A 20202-nucleotide genomic window follows, 5' to 3' on the forward strand; every position below is an offset into this window, starting at 1 on the left:
AAAAAAAAAAAAAAAAAAAAAAAAGACAGGGTTAACTGGCTGTAGTGATGCACACCTGTTATCCCAGCATTCTGGTAGGTTGAGGCAGGACAATTGCAAGTTTGGGCCCAGCCTGGGCAGTTTAGCAACTTAGTGAAAACTTGAAAAGGGTTACGGATGTAGCTCATTGCAAAGATCCTGTGTTCAATCCCAAGTAACTTAGGAAGAAAAGAGACAGGGTTGATAGGAAGTAGGTTAATAGAAAGATATGAGTAGTACTTTGATGTTTGTTAAGCCTTCTAGGCACCATACAGAATATTGGTGTTTCTTAGGTTTTATTTCATTGCTTCAGTGACCCAGGAGGTAGGTGGTTTCCCCTTTAGAGGTGAGCAAACAGACCAGAAAGGGATTGCCTGGTCTGAGGGCCCAGCAGCCGAGCGAGGAGTTCATGGCACCACAAAGCACTGGGAGCTCTGTCCTGCCATGGACGGCACAGAGCCTGCTGCCCCCATGGAGCTCTGGGGCTCCCCAGTTCCCTTTGCCTGGACATATGAGTAAGAGGAGGAGATGCCAGCCCCAGCCCAGAAGTGCCTGATGTGCCCTTCCCACTGTCCTTGGAGGTGGGATGAACTTTGCCGTATAGGGTTCCTGGACTAGAGGACACTGGCTATTTTCCCCTCTGGAGTTTTGTGTTTTCTAAGATATGTGTTTAGATAATATGTTGTTTTTCTAATTGGAAAAATAAATAAATGTCATATTTTAAAGTATAAGTTTGTCTCGTACCATTTCTAGTACCCTTCTAGCCACTGCATACCTCACCCAAGTGTGGGGATCTAGGTTCAGAGGAGCAGTGGTCTGGCAAGCCAAGGATGGCTGCTGTCCACATGTCTGGTAACTAGGGAGAAGTTGTTGTGAGAGGGGAGAATGGTTCCCTCCTGGCTGGGAAATGTCCGCCCTGCTGGCCAGCCCCAGAGCTGTCCCTTCCTGATGCACACATCCTCACCTTTCCCAGCCCAGGGGTCTGAGCAGCAGGATGCTTCTTCCTCTTCTGTCTCATGGAACCTTGGCAACCTCTGATCATCTTCCTCATGTTTCTGTGTGCTGACTTTGACCCATGTTCACCTGGCTTTTACTGAAGCACTGAGCCAGGTTCCATGGTCCCTTGGGTACCCACAGGCCTAGAATCCATACAGACAGCTGCTGTGCTTGGGTCAGGAACAGGTGCCATCCTCCTGTGGCCGACGAGATGTGTGTTTGCTGGGAAGGGACATAACATCATTCTTGAGGGCTGCAGCCTCTTACATGTCATCCCATTGGGATGTGACACTTGGAACTGGCATAGGCAACTTGCAGGCAGCTGCAGAGGAAGCCATGCCTGAGTGCACAGTAGTACACTCGAAGCAACCAGGGTCCTTCATGTCACCATCGAGCCACTGAGCTGACCAGCCCTACTACCTACCTGTGTGTGTCTCAGTGTCCCAGCTGACTGAGGCTGTTTGGTTGGTCACCATTGTTTGCTTGCTGTCTTCTTGTCCTGTCCAAACCCATCCCACCCATCTGGTTCTCTTGGATAAAGACCCTTGTCCACATTGGCCGAGGATTTGTGAGCTCCCCGGGTAGGATTTTGTCCTCCCTGCAGGTTCCGAAGGAGAGGCCTACTTCCGGTCAGGGCTTTGGCACCTTTTGTGCTATTGTTAGTTTCTTGGGGCCGCCATGACACTCCACAGATGGGCAACTTGGGTAGCAGACATTTATAGCTCACGTCCCAGAGGCTGGATGTTCAAGATGCAGGTGTCTCCTCTTGAGGCCTCTCCCCTTGACTTGCAGATGGCATCTCCTCCCTGTGACCTCATGAGGTTGTCCCTGTGTGTATCTTTGTCCCCATCTCTTCCTATAAGGCCCTAGTCAGATTGGATGAGGGCCCACACTTAATAACTTCATTTTAGCTTAAATGACCTCTACAAGACCCCCATCTCCAGCTGTGGTCACATTCTAAGGTGTTGGAGCTTAGGGGTTCAGTATAAATTTGTGGGGCTAGCCTGTCTTGGCTGCTGGGACAGCCTGTTAACCTGGGAATGATAATAATAAAGGCATTTTGTATAGAAGGTGAAATGGGTTTTTGGATTTTCTGGTGTCTAGCAATTGGATGGAAGCATGATTAATCAGTCCTTCACTGATGCTTCCCCTCAGAATTACTCTGATTGCCATATAGCTAACTGCCATCCTACATCAAGGCCACATTTCACTTTTTCTTTGTTTCACCTCACCTTAAAATTTTCCATCCAGTGGTAAGATATGAGTGAAGGGAGCAAATGAGACAAGAAGTCCTAGGGTCTGGGAATGTAGCTGCAGGGCAAGCTCAAGGTCCTGAGTTGGAGCCCTAGTACTCAGGAAAAAAAAAAAAGATGAGGTCCTGAGTATTGAGTGGCTGCTAGTGGCTGGCCCTTAGCCTTCCTTCCATTGCTGGACCAACCATTGATGCCATGGGGCAGGGCACTTCCTTCCAGGTGGGGATACGAGCCCAGTGGGCTGACTGCCAGTAGTCACAGCAGGTGGCCAACCACAGGCCGGACAAGGTACAGTGGGGCTTGAGCAATTTGCTTAAACCAGGTATGTCTGCTCCCCAAAGGTGGGGCCTCATTTTTATGCTAATTCTCAGCCTGCCTTTGGAGCCAGGTAGCTGTCAGAGGCAAAGACAGATGGATTTATGGCAAAAGCAGTGTTGGCCACTTGTAGGAGAAACAGCAACTGAATTGGTCTTTAGCTGCCCAGACCCTTTGAACAGGTCTCTAGCAGGGACGTGTGGTCCTTGGGAGCCCAGAGGTGAGCGGGTGGTCAGCTCTGCAGGGAGTGACAGAATGAGATGTGCGGAGATTGTGGCCGTCACGCTAAGTCTTGGGAGAACTCTCTCCTACCCTTCCTGGAAACCCCGTGTGACCTGGAGATGACAAATGCTGTAATGAACATGAGCCATCCTGATGCCTGTGCTGCGTTCTGTCACAGGCAAAGTAAGGAACTGGTTTGGGACTCAGGAAGTTGAAGTCACAGAGCTTTGGTGGTTTATGAGGGCAAACGTGCTGTGTGCAGTGTGTCACTGGACATGGAATCCTAGTGATGAGGACCTAGGTGACTCTTAGCTCAGCTGGGAAAGTCACTCCTTACTATAAACCCTGTCACTCTTTCCACAGGCTGCTGACCCCCATAGCCATCCCAGCCCTTGCTGCCTGTCCTGGCATTGTCCTGGCTGCCCCTTGTGCTGTCACTGGATCAGTTGGGCCTAGAATCACAGGGGTCAGGGGCTCTGTCCTCTGTCCTTGTCCCTCCACTGGAGAGATTGCACCAGCGAAACTAAAGACATGGGAAGGAGCTGGCCACTCAGCAGGGATGTATGGGATGTGGCTGTTTCCTGTGGGTGCCTGTCCCTGAGCCAGCAGGGGCTTGTGAGCCTGCCAACTGGCTTCCAGAGCTCAAGCATGTCTGTTAGCATTCAGTCTCATCTCCAAAAGACAAACACTGAAGTCTGAGTCTATTTATCTTATAGTTTGTAGAAATTTCAGTCCATAATCAGTTGGCTTCAAGGCAGGGTAGCTTGGCAGAGGGGCATCACAAAGGAGAAACAGTTCGTGGCAGGGAGAAGACAGTAAAAGCAATCAACAAGGGACCTTAACAGCATCTTTCAGCCCCTTTTGTCTGGGCTACTTAGGGCAATAGCACTCCTACCTTAATCCTAGTGCCCTTGAGCCTAGCATTGCACCATAAATCAATTATACACTCTAGATCCAGCCATCTCTGAAAAAAACCCCACGAAAGACCACATGAGGCTCTGGGGGGACATCTGGACACAGACATAACAGTCCTTATAAGGGGGAAGAGACACACAAGAAACAGAAGGCCCCGTGAAGATGGAGGCAGACACCCAATGGCTGCAGCTTCACCAAGGGAAGCCACTAGAAGCTGGGAGAGATGAAGGCTCTGGTGACACCCCTAGGCCATACCTCCAGACTCCAGAATTGTGAGAGAATAATAGGTTTGCATTGTTTTAAGCCATGTCACTTGTCATAGTATGTTATGGCAGCCCGAGGAATCCGATGCATGTTCCCTCTCCAGCTGGGTGAGGGAGCTGGACACCCACAGTACCAGAATGCCTGGTACTTCAGGGGCCTCCCAAGGGACTGTTCTCAGCTCCCCTAGTCTCTGCTGCTACTGAGGACACTGCTGTCCATGGGCCCCAGGAACTCCCCTCAGCCTGGCTGCCACCTTGGGGTGCATGGAATTTGTGCAGGGGACCAGCTGAGGGCTGCCAGGGAAGGCTATCTCTAGCCTGCCATGTTCTTGGCCAGTTAGGGCCATCCAGCTGTCCTGGGACAGGGGAGACGGGTGCCTGGGCCCTTTCCAATCTGTTTGGTCACATGTGTGCTCCATGATGCAAAGTGTACCTTAGAAGAGGAAGGGAACTAGGCCAGCAATGTGGTCAAGACAAGGCATTGCCTGACCCCAAGGGGCTCCTTGCCAGCAATGTAGAACTTGGTCAGTGGCTCCCATGGCTCATTCGTGCTAAATCTAGGCAAGGTAGAAAGCACACATGAGTTGTAAGAGTTGGTGAGGATCTTCGGAAAGCAAGTCACGCAGAGCCTAGAGCAAACTGACCTCATTTAAAGAAAGCAAGGAGCTCCTGGAATAAAAGGGATATAACTTCAGGAGTGGCTTGATCTGGCCACTTCTCCAGAGACCTGTTTCCCCCTCTCTGCTCTTGCAGGGCAGACCCTGTGCCGGGCTCCCATCCAGGCAGCAGAAATGCTAGAATCCAAGGAATAGGGAAGCCCTCTGCTTTTGAAACCCTGGGAAATGTCTCCCTAAGTCCCTTGGTGCTATTCACTGTCACATCCTACCTTGAATGTACAACTCTGCTCTTGTGTTCTTCTCTGGGTGTAAAGGGGCTGCTGGGTTTGAGCCTGTCAAGGCCTGACCCAGAGCTGGGGGTGGGGTTAGCTCCAAATGAGCCACAAAGCTGGGAATGGTGGGTCCTCTAGAGCCCAATGTGGGTGCTGTTCCCATTAGGAAGGGGAATCAGTGTGGCAAGAAAACCAAGGCTTTTCCACTTGAGAAGCCAAGGGAGGAAGTCCAGCTGGTAACTTCTGACCCCTGGCTTTTTTTTTTGCCTTCCCACTACATTGTGCTGCTTAAGGATTGGAACCTCCCAAACTATGAGCTGAAATAAATGTTTCCTCTTTGTAAGGCGACTTTCCCAGGTATGGATCATAGTGATGGCAAGCTGACTGACCAACTGAGCAAGGACGGTACCTCAAGTCGTGAGCTCACATTCCTGCAGGTGATTCCCGTCGTACAGTTGTAGAAACTGAAGCTCAGGGAGGCCAAGCTGCATAGCCTGGATGTTACAGAGCTGAGGTCCAAGCTTAATGTCTTTTGCTGGGAAATATTTGATTAATGTATGCATATATGGGTATGTGATCTTCCTTTTTAAACAGGTGGTCACCCTCAGACATCCACTGCTGGCTGGGTGGCTGTCCTACTCCAAGCCAGGGGGCCGAGACAGCACTGACCACAGGGCTTGTGGCTTGAAGCCTAGGACACAGGGTCACTTGGCAAAACCAGGCCTAGATGTACACCAGCCCTTGGGGGGAAATGGTCACGTGGAGGGTATGGGTCCTCCCAGGCCTGATGCATACGTCCCAGGGCAGGAGTGCTTAGCTCTTGACCTCAGGCCTGGCAGGGTTACACACCAGCTGTATGATTTCAGGTCTATTACTACACTACCCTGAGCCTCAGTTTACCCACCTCCCCTAATCCCAAACTCAAATCTGCTGCCTATTTTTGTAAATCAAGATTTACTGGCACACAGTACATTCGTTTGTTTACCAAGATGCCTGGCTGTTATGGTACAAGGCTTGGCAGAGTTGACCAGTGCAATGGACGGTATGGCCACAAAACCTCACATCTCTGTCTGGCTTTTAACAGTCTGATAACCTTGGGGTCCCTGTACTCACCTTATACCTGGAGGGTAGGGCCAGATCTGTAACTCTCACAGCGTGTCTGGCTGTCCCCTCCACTTCCCCAGCACTCAAGGTTGTTTTGGGAGCCAGGGAGAAACTGCTTAGTTTTCAGCTGGACAGTGGTACACAGTGCATGCTGTGACCTCTGGTCTGGGATCACAAGGGGAGGACATGCCCAGACAATCAACCTGGAAGGCCTGGGTCTGGAACCGGGGTGATCTGGAGGTCCCCCATCCCCCGCAGGCTCTACAGTGGTGGCAGTGGACAGGCTGTCTCCATTGCTGCTAGGTAAAAATCAAAAGGATTAATGGATGCCGCAGCCGTGGATAGGCCCAGAGCCCACCGCAGCCCTTTTTGCAGATCCTCCACATTCTTTCTTCCCTGTCCTCCCCATGTGCCCTGGGAGTGGTGGTGACAATGCCCCCGGATGTGGGCCCCAAGGCCAGCAGCCCTGGACCTGCCCGCCCACCCGTCCACAGGCTATTGTCTGCTCTAGGCCTGCGGTGTGTGGCGCTGGGCTGGTGGGGCCCTGGCAGGCAGGGGACTGTGGGAACGGATTAGAGGTCCTGGGCTTTCTTTCCCTCTCTGCATAAACTCTTGATCAAAGGCATTCCTGGGATGACAGAGCTCTGTGAGAGGCAGGCCAGGGGTAGGTCCATCATGCAGTCCAGCATGCTGGGAAGGATGCACACCCCACCCCACACTGCCATTGCCACCGCTGCCCTCCCACAGGGCCAGTTCCTGGCACCAGTCTCTTGAGGACCCGTGGCAGTGCAGTGGCAAAAGGCAGAAACTGCCATGTCCTGTGTCCTGTAGAACACAGAGGCCAAGCCCAGAGGCTGTGGGGCCTGGGCTCTGGTTCTGCCTCCTGCGTGGAGGGTCATAGTGCAGGTGGGTGGTCTGTGGCAGTACAGAGGCCCCTTCCTCTGGAAGCCTACAGGCCCTGCCATTTTTCCTCCCAGAATTGAGGGCACACGTCCACCCAGCCTGGCCAGCCTTGCACCCCACTTCTCATCGCAGCAGCTGGGGTTGCCCCCGGGTCCCTTGGAGACCCCCGCCCTCCCACTGTTGAGTCAACTGACGGTGCCTGAGACTCTGCATGGGGCTGGCCTGGGGACCCTATCGCCTTCGACTCAGCTGCAGGGTGCAGAAGAGGTCTGAGGGGTCCCCAAGACTTCTATCTTCCCTCAAGGGAAGAGCAGGAAGATGCCAGGCCACCTGTGGAGGCGTAGGGGTACAAAGTCATCACGGAAGCTGTTTTTCTGCCTGTGAGGGGTAATAAGAAAGGAAGGCCAGGTTGGGACCAGGCGACAAGACAGAGCCTGAAGCAGCCTGTGTGTCACCAGCCTGGGCAGAACCGAGGTTCAGGGGGTTGAAAGCAAAGGGATGGGCTGAGGGAGCGGGCCCAGCAGGTGTGGACAGAGGGCTAGAGGCTGGTCAGGGGGGCAGGCAGGGGCCCCACTGAGCACGTGGGACACGAGGGAGCTTCTGGGAAAGAGCAGTGGGGTGTGGACTGCTCAAAGGCTTGGTCCCTGGAGCTCCTCAGTTTTCACTGTCATCCTGTCAACAGAACAGCCAGACAGCCCCCAAAGGGAGCCGCCATCATGACCTCCAGGGTCAGGGCTCCTGAGATGTTTTCTGAGTTTGAGGGGCCATAACCCAGGTCTCGCTAGCCAGCCAAGGAGAGCACTGGAGGCCGATCATCAACAGGGCTCAGCTGCCAATGTGGAGTGCAGGGGGGCAGATGCACTCTGAACCTTTCTGTGGGAATGGAGGTGAAGCTCATACCATCCATCCCTCCAGGCTTCTGCCTGCCTCCCCTTCTGTGGCTGGACCCCAAGGTTGTCTGCCCAGTCACCCTGGCCTTCCTCTCCTGGTCCATGCATTGCTCCTCCCAACGCTGTCACACCTATCAGCCTACAAACATCTCCCTCCTCAAAACAATGAACAAGCCCCATACCCCACGCATGAGTTCTGCCCACTTGCTCCTCCCCCACACAGCAAAATGATCCTGCTGCTCTGTCACCACCCCACTGCCACCCTGCCATTACATTGCCATTCCACCTGGCCCGAAACAGAGGCCCCATGCCCCACGCCCTCCTTGCAATCATCTTGTGGGCTGAGGTTGGGGGTGTGGATTCCCGGGTCCCCAGCCAACAAAGACCGGCTCTTGCATGGAGCTGGGCAACTGAGGTGTGCATGGATGGACCGAGTCCTTAGTTACTTGACTAAGGAGCAGGCTGGGCCCTTGGAAACTACCTGAGTGGCCACTGGCTGCCTCCTCAGGTTCAGGGTCCCAGGAGCTCTTGCTATGAGACTACCTGTCAGCTTTTTGCAGCTCCCTGCAGGCTTCCAGACCCAGAGACACAGCAGTGACCATGGAGGCCCAGTGTGCCCCTTTCCCTTCCTCCCAGAGTGCAGGTGCCTGTGGAGAACCAACTTGGCCAAGCACAGGCCCCTAGGATCGCCCTGCAGAAGAGCACAGGCACACAGGTGCTGCATAAAGGCCTTGGTGGCCGACACAGTGGCAATCCTCTGTTCTTGGCTTAAAAACTAGGCAGCTGCCTTAGGTGAGGACAACTGGCCTGAAGCCCTGCAGGTGAGGGCCGCAGAGTCCAGGAAGGCCCACGCACCCAGGGACCTGTACAAAAGACTGCCCAGGACCACAGCCCCAAAGCTGCGCTTTGCTCTGCGATCTTGGCTGTGCTTAAGGCCTATGATTCACCCAGAGCAAACAGCAGTGTGCGCCAGAAGAGGGGGAACAAATGCTGGCTTTATTTATTTTTCTATCTACAAATAACCGGGAGGGCAAATGGGCCACACGAGGGCCGGGAGATGCTTCTGATCAAGGGACACCGCTCCCGTCCCCTGACGCCAGAAGCTGTTTACGCATCAGAGGTGCCACCTGCCAATTCTCTTGAACCCTCCTCCCCCAGGATCATCTGGCAATGTCAGGAAACACTCTTGGTTGTCACCCGGGGGTGCTGTCCTCTAGTGGCTGTCAGGATGACCCAGCCCCCTAGGACAGCCCTGTACACCCAGTGAACCCGGCCTGGCCCGCCCTGCCAGATCCGGGCCTCTCCCCAGCCTCCTGCCAGCCCAGAAAACCCAGGCAAGGACCACACTGGGGCTTTTACCAATTTTATTTCTAGACTTTTTCACGTTTGTCTTTTGTTTTCTGCTGGAAACGTGCCGGTTACATGTCTGTGCTGGGAAGCGCCGCGGTGTGTCAACCAAAGCACAGACCCAAACTGCCCGTCGACCAGAGACCCTCACAGACTTTCGCATCACAGGACAGACTCTGCTGTGCTCCGTGGACCTGCCACTAGCCTTTGGCCTTTTGGCACACACAGTATTGAAGACATCTGCCCTCACGCACCACCGTGGACACACCGTCCCTCAAGGACCCTGCTTGGTTCAGACATAGAGACGTCGCAGCCAGGATGGTTGAGGTAAAGCAGAAGCAGTGATCCGGAGGGGCGGAGGGATGGCCCTGCACCTGCCAATGGCCTCCGGCACAGACCCACCCCTCGGGGGCACAAATCCTTTTGGTTCGGCAGCTTGCTAGGGGGCTCTTGGGCACACAGCATTGTGAGCTGGCTCCACTGAGATTTGGAGTCTCTTTTAAATTAGCATCATGCCATAATTAACAAAACAACAACAGACAGAACACTAGTACAATAACAACAGATTAACACACCCAAAACTTGAACAAATTCCAGAAGCAATTTCAATCATCCCGAATGACAAGAGTCCTACGGGCCCAGCACCACAGTGGCACGTAAGACAGACTGGTTATAATAACAATAACAATAACAATAACAATAATAATAATAATAATGATGCAATGTTCATAACTACACATACAGAATGATACAGCTGTCAAAACTACTACGATGGTACATCCCAGATAGGTGAACAGCCTCACACGACAGGCGCCAAGGAAAGACCCCCGTGAGAGTCTCGTGGACCAGGCCATGGCCGGTTCCCACCAGGCCCAATCTTGGTATCTTGTCCGTGTGTCTGTCCACCGAGGCAGACAGAGCCCAACCATCGGGTCTGCACATGGATGGCTAAGTGAAGCATGAGGTATTGTGAACAGGGACCTTTTTGGAATAGAGCAGTAATCACATTAAGTCAAAACTGATCACATAAAAAAAAAAAAAACTACAAAACAAGGGAATCTGGAATACAATTTTCTACGAGGAAATTAAAACAGGAACATGGCAGTATATGACATTGTAAAACAACAAAAAGTCTGATCCTCCAATAGCAGCAAAACAATGTGAAAGAGATACAGAGAAGCGATGTGTTTGTTTCTGAACCGTGCCGGGAAGTCATCGGTAGCAGCGCATTAAGAAACGGAGCTGCAGCCTCTCCCTCACGCGGTCACTGCCCCGTCCCCTCTTCCCGTCCACACTTCCTCCCTCCCGTCCTCTCTCCAGCCTCAGCCTCACGCTCTCGCCACCTCCCTTCAACAATTCCTAAATAAAAAGCTACAGAGCCAAGATGTGCAAATTGTCTACCTGTTACTAACTTTTTTTTTTAAAGGATCGGGCAGGGGATAAGAGTGCATTGGAATTGAACTCATTCAAGTACCCTAACTTTCCTGGATGATTCGCAGATCAGACCACTTTGGAAAATGCCAAGTAGGCCGAATCTGTGTCTTGCGTGGTTTATCTTGAGATTTTCCCCCTTGCCTACAAAGGGACCAATCTTCCGTAAACTGTATTAAGCCTGTGACACCAAAGGCAGAAATGTTTGTGTGTTTAAATCAAGGGGAGATTGCATTACTTTATAAATCATACTGGCCTCATGAGCACCCTCTGCAATAAATACTTTTTAGCCTTAACTATAAATTATATATTTTAGTGTTTAAAAACCTTCCATCATGAAACATCTAAAAGTAACCCTTAAACTACTTGCTCTCTAGGTAAACCTTTGAGGTCCCTAATTTCAAACACCAGCTGGCACCAAAGGATTCCTATGAACTTCAATTTCTCTACAGGACAGGAACTTCTCTATCATCCTGGCAATGTTGAGAATGTGGATCTGTTTCTTCTTGACTGGAACAAAACCTTCAGAAAACATCCCCCTCTCGCTAACCCCGCAGTGACATGCACTTGCTTAGCAATCCTGTTTGCATACAAGTACGTGAATATTCCTGGACCATTCCATTAAAAAATCAACCCCCCCTCCCCACATGCACAACATCAACAGCGATATTGCCTCTAACTACTGGACCCAAAGTGCTCTGAAATGGAATGGTTTCAGAATACGGAGAAGAAAAACCAAAACGACAACAACAGAAAAGAGAAAAGTAGCTGTGAATGTAACCTGGTTGTGAGCAGGCTGCAGGGCACTGGGTGAAAAAAACCAGCATCTCATAAACAGGTAACTACAAAAATAGGAAGATTATAAAAATAGAATATATTATGTCACTATTTCGTTTTCTCTCTACAGTAGCATGTCGCAGGAAGGGGACAGCTGGCTTTTCCCACTACCTTGAGACTGGCTGGTACCTGGCACACCTGGCCTCTGATGAGCACAAAAGGATGCCACAGTCTGCTACGCTGACCGAGAGATTGCATGAACCATCCTTAAGGTGAAGAGGTTATATATCTACCTAGCTACAAGATAAATGAACATACATGTGACTTATCAAGTGACTACACAGCCCAACAAGCAGGGACAGGAACGCCCAGAACCACACTGAGATGCGCATCCTGGGAGTGCACAAGAATACATGTTTCTAACTAAAACCCTCTTCTACTTTAAAAATGGTTTGTTGGGATTTTTCTCTTTTAAAATGTTTTTATGCCTTTTTTTTTTTTTTTCAAACACATGAGGAATCAAATCTAGTCCTCCCTGGAGACTTCTTGTGTGTTAATATCTATTTCTTACCAGAGACACAAGCACATTAATATAAAAACTAGTTGATTACTGGGGTATAAAAGCCTCTATTTTGTAGCACAACTCACCTCCCCCCATTCAGGGTTATGCAAAGTCTATCCTCTCTCTTTCACTCTCTCTTTTTTTAAGGTTTTCAGGTTATTTTTTCTTTTGCTTAAGTCAGAGATGGAAGGGAAAAAGAGCAAAGGAACAAAAACCAACAAGGAGAATGAAACTTTCCCTTCTGGTAGCAAAATGTCCTGGAGAAGAGGGACCTGGTCAGAGGAGCAGCTGGGACTGGCTCTTCCCTTGAAGGAGCTGCCAGTCACTGCTCCGCGCCCTGGTGGCAGGGGCGCCTCAGATGTCCACGTCCCGCACATCAGTGGGCGTGCAGGCCAGGTCCGCCTCCTCCTCCTCCTCCTCCTCTTCCTCTGTGGCCTTGGGGTCTAAATTCTGCTGGGCCTGGCGCAGGCTGGACTCCAGCAGGGCCTCGATCTGTTCCTGGCAGGCACGCAGGCAGTCCTGGGCAGGGGACAGAGAGGGTTGGTTCTTTAGAAGGTCGTACAAAGCCAAGGCCCTGTCCCAATGCTGGACCTGAAGGTCTTCAAAAGGACCAGCCGTAAGAGCTGCCACCAAGCCCCAGGAATGAGAAGTGTGTGCTACCTTTGGTCCCCAGCTGCAGTCCGGCCTGGTAACCCCACTGGAGACCAAATTCTTCTGCCTCCCGTGTCACAAGACTGTGCCTGTCCCCTCTGGATGCAGACTTCAGATACCCACTACCTGCCACGAGCTCCCCAGCAGGGCCTGGCCTCTTGGAATTCCTTCATGGGCCCTGATCTCCAGTCTCCTGGACTCCATAAGTCCAATCCAGATGGGGCCCAGGAGCCCTGTTCTTCCTGGACATGACCTCTGCCCAGTGGCAGCCCTGCAGGTGAGCCTCACACTGTGGTCAACTGAGGATGGATGCCAGGGCCGGGACCTTTATTTATCCCTCTGTCTGTTTCTGTGCCCCACCCACTTGCACATGAGCATTGCCCCTGCACAGGAGGTGCTGCAGCTCTGTACCTCCATCCACACTGGGCTGTACTCCCCTGGGCGGTGACCACCTGAACTGCCAAGGGGGACCCGGGGCTGCCCTGTGCCAGGGTCACTGTCGCAGAAGCTCACTCTGTTCTTGCTTCAAGGAAGCCTGAGTGACCCTGCTCCCAGGTGCTGGGCAGGGCATCTCAGACCGTGACATAGTTTTCAGTCAGCCCCCCAAACGGACTTTCCCACCCACACAGGGCTAAGCTACCCCCACACAAAGGGTTACAGCGGATGCCAATGTCCCCAGGCTAGCAGGGATTCTCGTGTTTCTGTTTGATACACAGGATGAACAATGGCGGCAGGGCTGATGGAAAAGATACCATTTTGCAGTTGAGGAAACCAAGGCCCAAAAGGTTTGGTGTGAACACAAAACCCCAGACATCCTCAGATGCCCCTGAGGCCAGACAGCTCTCACCCACAACCCTTCATACCCTTGTCAGTTCTTAGGCGGGGTGGGCTGTGTGCTGAAATGAAGCCAAGAGGTGCAGGAATGGAGTCTCTAGGGCTGCCATAACCCGAGCAGCTCCACACCCAGCTCATGCTCCAGCTTCTCAGCCATCTGTCCCCTCATCTCAGGTACCCTACACTTGACCCACTCAAGTCCCACCGTTGAGGTTAGAGCTAGAGCTGAATTCAGGCTTTTGGGCCCTTTCTGCCTTGTCCCTTTGTCCCTACTCAGGCTTGAAGGCCTCCCCAGTTGGATGGTGCCCTTTCCCCATGGCCAGAAGATCCAAGAATTGGCTGTGCATTTTGGTGAGAAGGGACACACAATTACTGTCACTTGGCATAGCACACCTGGGGTACACAGGGTGGACGTTCCATCCACCCCAGGATCTTCTAGGGCCAGGGATTTAGCTCAGTGATTCCGCTGCCTGCCTCACAAGCACAAGGTCCCGAGTTTGATCCCTGTACCAAAAACAAAATAAAAAGCCCCAGAAACTTCTAGAACATGCCTTCATCCACAACAGAGTCTTTTGTGGGCTCATCCTCCTGAGAACACCCCATCTAGGAAAATGGGTTGTAGTGCTCATGAACTTGGGCAAAGGTAGTTTTGGGGATCCCTGGTGGCCTGGAGGCAACAGGAAGTGAACGTAGCAGCTGAGGCCCAGCTCACTATGGGAGGTAATGCTGAGGACTTTGCTGTCAGTCTGAGTCTGAGCTCAGCTACTTTTGTTACTGGAAAGCCAAAGTCATTCCAGCCTCAGTTCCTTTCTCTGTGTCAGCTGGGAGGCATTTTCCTAACACCTAATTAGAACACTGTTCAAACGAGGGACAACATTGTCATTGCCTCCAGGTGGCCATCACGTGGCATTGTCACCAGAAATCCATCAACATAGCTCACCAGGTTAAACAGTCTTGGGTGTGAGGCTAGAAATTTTAAAAAGTGCAGATACAAAGCATCTTTCTTTTTCAGCGGTGCTGGCACATGCTCACCAATGAGCCATGTCTTTGTTGGCTAAGGAAGTTTTGGATTTCGAGGCCCCAGAGTATCTCACCCAGGTCCTTGTCCAAGAAGCTGCTGCCCCTGACAGCCAGGGGAAGACACCCATCCCCAGCCCAGGCCTGGGAGAGGGACAGGAAGGGACATGGGGACCATGGACACACCCCCTTGTGTGAGGGGGTGTTGCCAACAGAGGACCCGCTGGGAAGGAGACAGGCAGGTGAACATGAACACGAGGGTGAAACTTCCAGAACCTCCCAGAAGCTCTGGGGTGGGCCCACCTGGCCTGAGTGGGGGGTGTCAAGGCAATTAGTCCCTCCCTCATGCACAGCAGGTGACAGCTGACCCACCAACCTCTGTCTAATTTGATAAAGGCCACAAACCCTTGTAACTGTCATTGAAGTTTTCTCTTTACAAAAAAGAAAAGAACCAAAGATAAAACAGTGGCACTTTTAGGAATGAAGAAATGGTCAACTCAATACAAGTGTCACAGAACCCCACCCCCTAGTGCCATAAAAAACAAGTTTATTTCCATTGTTCTTGCTGACTAGAGGGCAGCCATCACAGGAGCCCTTTAAAGTTGCTATTTACTGGCTGTTGTTACTACTGTGGGTATAGAAGCCTTACATGCTGCAGCCAGCCAGGGGGTCCGCACTGCGGCTGACCTTGGCTCATTGTTATGGTTCCGGCCTGCTCGTGGGAGCCCCAGGGAGATGAGAGAACCCTGCAGGGCCCCTCCTGAGATGGATGCAGGATTGCCCTGCTCTTCAAGCCTAGCCTGTTGGCCATGGGGACCCAGGTGGCAAATGTCTTCTACAGCCACCACTTACCGGGTCACACTTGATCACTCTGGAGAGGAAGTGCGTCAGGCGGTAGCAGGTCAGGAAGTTGTTGGGGCTACCCAGGTGCAGGCCTTGTACTGCAGCCACCACGCTTCCAGCTGCCACCATGGAGGGTGGGTTGGAAATGAACTTCACGTCTGCAGCAGAGAGACAGAGAGGGGACATGAGCGGGGATAGTGTGGGGCCTCATGACTCAGGGCCAGCTGGGGAACTGGCCGACTACCACCCTCCTGAATGTGTCAGTCATAAAAATAAATGAAGGACACAAACATGCGAAGTGTTTATCTTGCCTCCGCAACACTAACACGAGGTATCTGCCACTGCGCAGCCAATAGGGATTGGAAGCAATCGGTCACATTTCAAAGGGAATGCACAAGGCTGTGGGGGGAGGACAATCGTTCCCCAAGTGTCTCGGGGGCCATGATGGTGATGGTGACTTCACAGAGGAAGAACCTTGGCAGCCACCTGCCATTTCTCCCTGAGGCCCCGACTTTTCAGGGTGACCTTTAGCAAAGCCCAACTCCATGCCCGGCCCAGTCTCTGTTATTTCTCTGGTTGGAGACAAAAGTCTTTTCTTTGCCCTTTGCCCTGGCCAGATGATTTTTTCCAACTCACTGATTGGCAAATCAAAGAGGTGCATGGTTCCCACCACGATCATTGCCCAAGACACCCAGACCAGGGGAGCCAGAGCAGCCAGCCAAGGGGGAGCTAAGCTCGGTCCTCTGAATAGTGTCTCTTCCCCAAGATCCCTAGCCAAATCAAGGCCCCACATTAAGGAGGCCATTCTCCTTCTACAGTTGGGGTTCTTGAGGGGGAATCCTCTGGTATTCCTGGGCTCCGAGGAAACAGATGGAGGGCAGTGCCAAGCCGGAGCAGCCTGCAGTCTGCAGTGCTGTCAGATGTCGAGGCACACTGTCCCCCAACACAAGGCAGTGGTGTCACTCCAGGGTCACCAACAGCCCCCTGCCTCTGACTGGCAGGGCTCCGCTTGCTGGAAGGCACCCATTCTCCTGTCCTCCCCATCTGACCACCACTGCAGTGGGCCTCACTCACTGCCTGCCTTTCTGTCACACCCAACAGGGACTCAGTGGCGGGGACAGCCGCCAACTCAACCTATGGACCATGGGCCCTGGGCCAGAGGCAGATGTGGGAAGGGCGAGCATGGCACCTCGTCAGTCCCCACTGCCTCATCCTGCGACACAGAGTGGCTGGAAACAAGGGGGCTCGGTGAGCTCAATGGTCACAAAGGGAGAGGGGCCCTCACGAGCTGCTGGGTGCGCCACAGCCCATCTGAGGCTTCCTCCCAAGGGAATAAACAACTTTGGTCTTGTTAAAGAGAGGGGGGCACCAGCAAGGGGCTGGGAAGAAAAGCAGCCACCCTGAAGGGAGACAAAAGCCGGCTTCTGGGCGCCGCTGCAGCGACTTGAAAAAGAAATGCCAAGTGAGGCAAGCCACCTCTGTTTCCCTTTACATGGGAGCAAATCCACCCAGTCTGAGAGCAGGAGCCATGAATGGAGACCTTTTCATTGAAGCAAGTCAGAGTTGCGCACAGAAATCACTTCTGCAAGTGACAAGCTCTCGTACTGCTGATAGGCACAAGCATGGCAGATCCACCTGCTGCCTCGTCTCTGAAATGCCCCCAGCTGTGTGCCGCGGAAAGGCCAGAGCAGCCTTCTATGTCAGACATGAGCAAGTCAGAATGAACCAACTCCAATGTTACTTTTCACTGAAACTCAACTGTGTGCTGTCAACCACACTGGCAATGTCCTTGCCAAACAGACTGGCAAAGTGACAGGCTCTGGGACAATCATGTTAAAAAGCCCAGCTTTAATATGGTGGCACATACCTGCAACCCCAGCATGCTGGGAGGCTGAGACGGGGGATGGCCAAGTTCAACCCCGGCTTAGGCAACTAACTGTCTCAAAATAAAAAGAATTGGGGATATAGCTCAGTGGGAAAGCCCTGGGGTTCAATACTACCACACATACACACACACACACACACACGCACACACAAATAAAAATAGCCCAGCCTTATGCATGTGTGGCCTATGCATCCACACTAAGGAACCTGGGGGTCTAGGGGCCCCTGAGCAGGGGGGATGGGGAGCAGCACTCTCCCATTTCCTTTCAACATGGCCCTTGCTGTGCAGGGGGCAAACACGCCTTCCTAGACTTGTGTTCTGCCTCTGCTGCATCAGTTCAGTTCTGGTGTCCGGCCATAACCTTTGCCTCTCTTCTGTCCCTTGTGCCTGACACAGCCACACTGCAGCCGTGTCCAATGGATGTGTGCTGTCCTTTCCTGCTGGCCCACCTTGGAAGTGATACCGTGGCCACCAGGCCGTCCATCTGCCTCAACTGCCTGTTGGAGTGCCCACTACCCCCACTTTAGACCCGGGGCCTGCAGCAGCTTGGAACTGGCTCTGCTGCTCTGCGCTTGCTGCCTCCCTGCCAGCACCCACCCAAGGGTCCCAGGGGGAAGGTCTGGCTGCCTGAGTCGTCCCAAGGGAGGCTGTGCAACCATGGTCCCTCCAATTATCTCCAGGAAACCCCGCTGTTCCTCTCAAACTACTTTCAGCTCCATAAAAGGCTTTGTGGAGCCTCGCTCAGCAGGAGCCCCAGCCAGAGAACTCCTCCCTGCTGCCTACAGTCTCAGCGCTGCCCCCACCCTCAGCTCCATCCAAGCAAACTCTCCCTGGCTTGAGGGAGGCCCCGGGGGAGGGGGTAAAGCAGGTAAAGAGCTGGGCTGTGTCCTCAGCCTCCTCACCCCAGCAGCAATTGCTCTGGAATGCCAGACAGGAGGGCTGCCACTTAAGGAAGGATGCAATGGAAATATCAGAAGTAGGGGGCGCTGCCCCCGTGATAGCAGGTTGTCTTGTTGCCCTGGAGTCACCCAGAGGGAGTCCAAACGCAGATGCAACAATTAAAGCCCGGCTGGGGCCACTGAAAGGTCACAGCACAGTGGGGTGGGAGGGCTTGTAGTGACCCCACTGAGGGAAGCTGGCTTCCTGGACATAGCTTCCAGACAGACCCGGCAGCACAATGTCACAGTGGCAGAAGGCCTGTGGTAGTGGCAGGAGGTGACTTGCTGTGTGTGGGTGCGTGTACAAGTGTCTGTCCATCCACATCGGTCCCTGGGACTGGCTGCCCTTCTGGGGTCTAGGGGTAGCACCTGGCCAGGGAGGGGCTTCTGGGAGCCATGCGGGGGAGGGAACAGAGAGAGTGGGCCCCTCTGCTGCCAAAGGAGTGGCCCAGGTTCAGGACCAGGCTGCCCTGGAGCCCCTCCCAGTACACAGCTGAGCAGAGCCGGCCTGTGGCGCCCCTGGCCTGTGACGCCCCTGGCGGGGCCTCAGGCTGCTGAGCTCTCTGAGCTCCTCCACTGGCCGCCCCCGCACTGGGACTGTTGCTGGCAGAGAGAACACGTGGTGTAGCCACCATTGGCTGCTCTCCCCACCCCCGAAGGCGCCCCTGGCAGGTGGCCCAGCTTGGGAGAGGCCAGGAGCCCCCCCAGCAACCCAGGCTCCTAGAGGACAGACCAGGGAAGGGCTGGGGGGTGGACAGCAGCCGAGATAAGCCCTCTCAGTGTGGAGTGGCTGTGTATCATCAGGTGTGGGGAGCAGAGGCACCGTAGCAGGACACAGGAAAACCTGTGCCTCCTACCCGCCACAAGGCACTGTGCGGGTATCTGTGGCAGGGAGAGGGTCACTTCTGTGGGCTGGAGGGGACCTTAGAACCATCTTCCTGGACAGATCTGGGCAGGAGGCCCCCTACCTGTGGCACACAGGGCGACAAAAGTCTGTGCGTGTTTGCGGATGATCTGTTTGTTCTCCTCAGCCTCCGGCATTTTGGACAGGAAGTGTTCGATGAAATCATGGGGGGTCATGGCAGCCAGGTTCCATTTGAGTTTGTTCACTAGGAGCAGCTCCATTTGCTGTGGAAAACGGGGAACAGGCATCAAGAAAGGGGCAGGCTAATCTCTGGGGTTCGTTCGCCTGTGGCCCAGCTCACGGGCCTTAGCAGTCTTGAGGTGGGAGATGGGGTGGAGAATGTTGGGGAGAGTCCAGAGAGTGGAGGTAACACGCGATCCCAGATCAAAATAGAAAAGGTGCACGTAAAAAGGTTCCAATTCTCGCTATTAAGCCGACCCCGCTGGGAGACAAAAAGACCGCCCACCACCTGGAATTGAGGGCCTCTGTGACCAGTGTTGCGGCCCGCGCACCGCAAGAGGGCGCGCGTCATCCACGTTTGACCCCTTTGGAGCTCAGATGTGTGGGGAGTTGGATCCTAGGACAGGGTGCGGGGGGAGGGGGCATTGAGGGTTGCCTGGGGTCCAACTGCTGCCCTAGGGGCTGAGCAGTGTGCCCCCCGGCCCCCCCCCGGAGCAAGAGATCGGTGGTGGGCCGTTCCTCCTGCCTTTTGCACCTCCCCCTAGCCGGGGTCCCACAGCGCGCAGTGGTCTGCGGTTACCAGCAGCTCTTCGGGCCGGATGGAGTTGTCAGTGTAGATGCACAGCTTCTCGGCCGTCAGGGGGATGGTCTCCTTCATCTTGGAGGCCACGAACATACAGGTGGCCCCCAGCAGCTGCAGGCGGCTCTTCTTTAGAGGCTCCAACGACAGGAAGCGGTCCAGGTAGTTCATGGCCAGCGGGAAGACCTCCTCCTCGCACTTCTGCTCCTCGCAGACCTGCGGGGAATCAGGCTGTGAACGCCACCGCACCACTGGGGTCCTTCCAGGAGCAGGGTGGCCAGCCCCCGAGGGCGCGGAGGCGTTGGGGAGCGGGGGACACTGGCACTTCCCGGGATGCGCACTCTGCCCCGAGTCCCCAGAGCCCGCACACTCTGAAACTGAAAGGGAAAGTCCGTGCGAGGCGGGCACGGTGGGCGGGGGTAGGCACGCGGGGCACCGGCGTTGCGAGGACCCCGGCTTGTGGGGGACCCGGGGGTCCTCCAGCA

The 20202-nt window shown here is 53.7% G+C and overlaps 2 protein-coding genes across 4 annotated transcripts in view; one reads left to right on the plus strand and one right to left on the minus strand.

Annotated features, from left to right (window-relative positions):
• The window catches only part of Lto1 (LTO1 maturation factor of ABCE1), an 18594-nt gene extending 6700 nt beyond the window's left edge, over nucleotides 1-11894 (plus strand). The window contains exon 5 of one of the 2 annotated variants that reach the window (XM_010635728.3): nucleotides 5216-11894. In XM_010635728.3, the coding sequence (XP_010634030.1) occupies nucleotides 5216-5332 (117 nt within the window). In that variant the 3' untranslated portion in view covers nucleotides 5333-11894. The remainder of the gene's footprint in view (nucleotides 1-5215) is intronic. The other variant, XM_010635730.3, reaches the window with a different exon arrangement.
• Nucleotides 10743-20202, minus strand: part of Ccnd1 (cyclin D1) — an 11753-nt gene continuing 2293 nt past the window's right edge. The window contains exons 2-6 of one of the 2 annotated variants that reach the window (XM_033756418.1): nucleotides 19718-19933; nucleotides 19022-19181; nucleotides 15236-15388; nucleotides 14363-14369; nucleotides 10743-12459 (exon numbers count right to left, since the gene is read on the minus strand). In XM_033756418.1, coding sequence (XP_033612309.1) covers nucleotides 12240-12459; nucleotides 14363-14369; nucleotides 15236-15388; nucleotides 19022-19181; nucleotides 19718-19933 — 756 coding nt within the window. In that variant the 3' untranslated portion in view covers nucleotides 10743-12239. The remainder of the gene's footprint in view (nucleotides 12460-14362; nucleotides 14370-15235; nucleotides 15389-19021; nucleotides 19182-19717; nucleotides 19934-20202) is intronic. The other variant, XM_010635727.3, reaches the window with a different exon arrangement.

This window comes from Fukomys damarensis, unplaced genomic scaffold, assembly GCF_012274545.1.
Source record: "Fukomys damarensis isolate Sample0158 unplaced genomic scaffold, DMR_v1.0_HiC HiC_scaffold_27, whole genome shotgun sequence".
In the NCBI taxonomy this organism is placed as follows: Eukaryota; Metazoa; Chordata; class Mammalia; order Rodentia; family Bathyergidae; genus Fukomys; species Fukomys damarensis.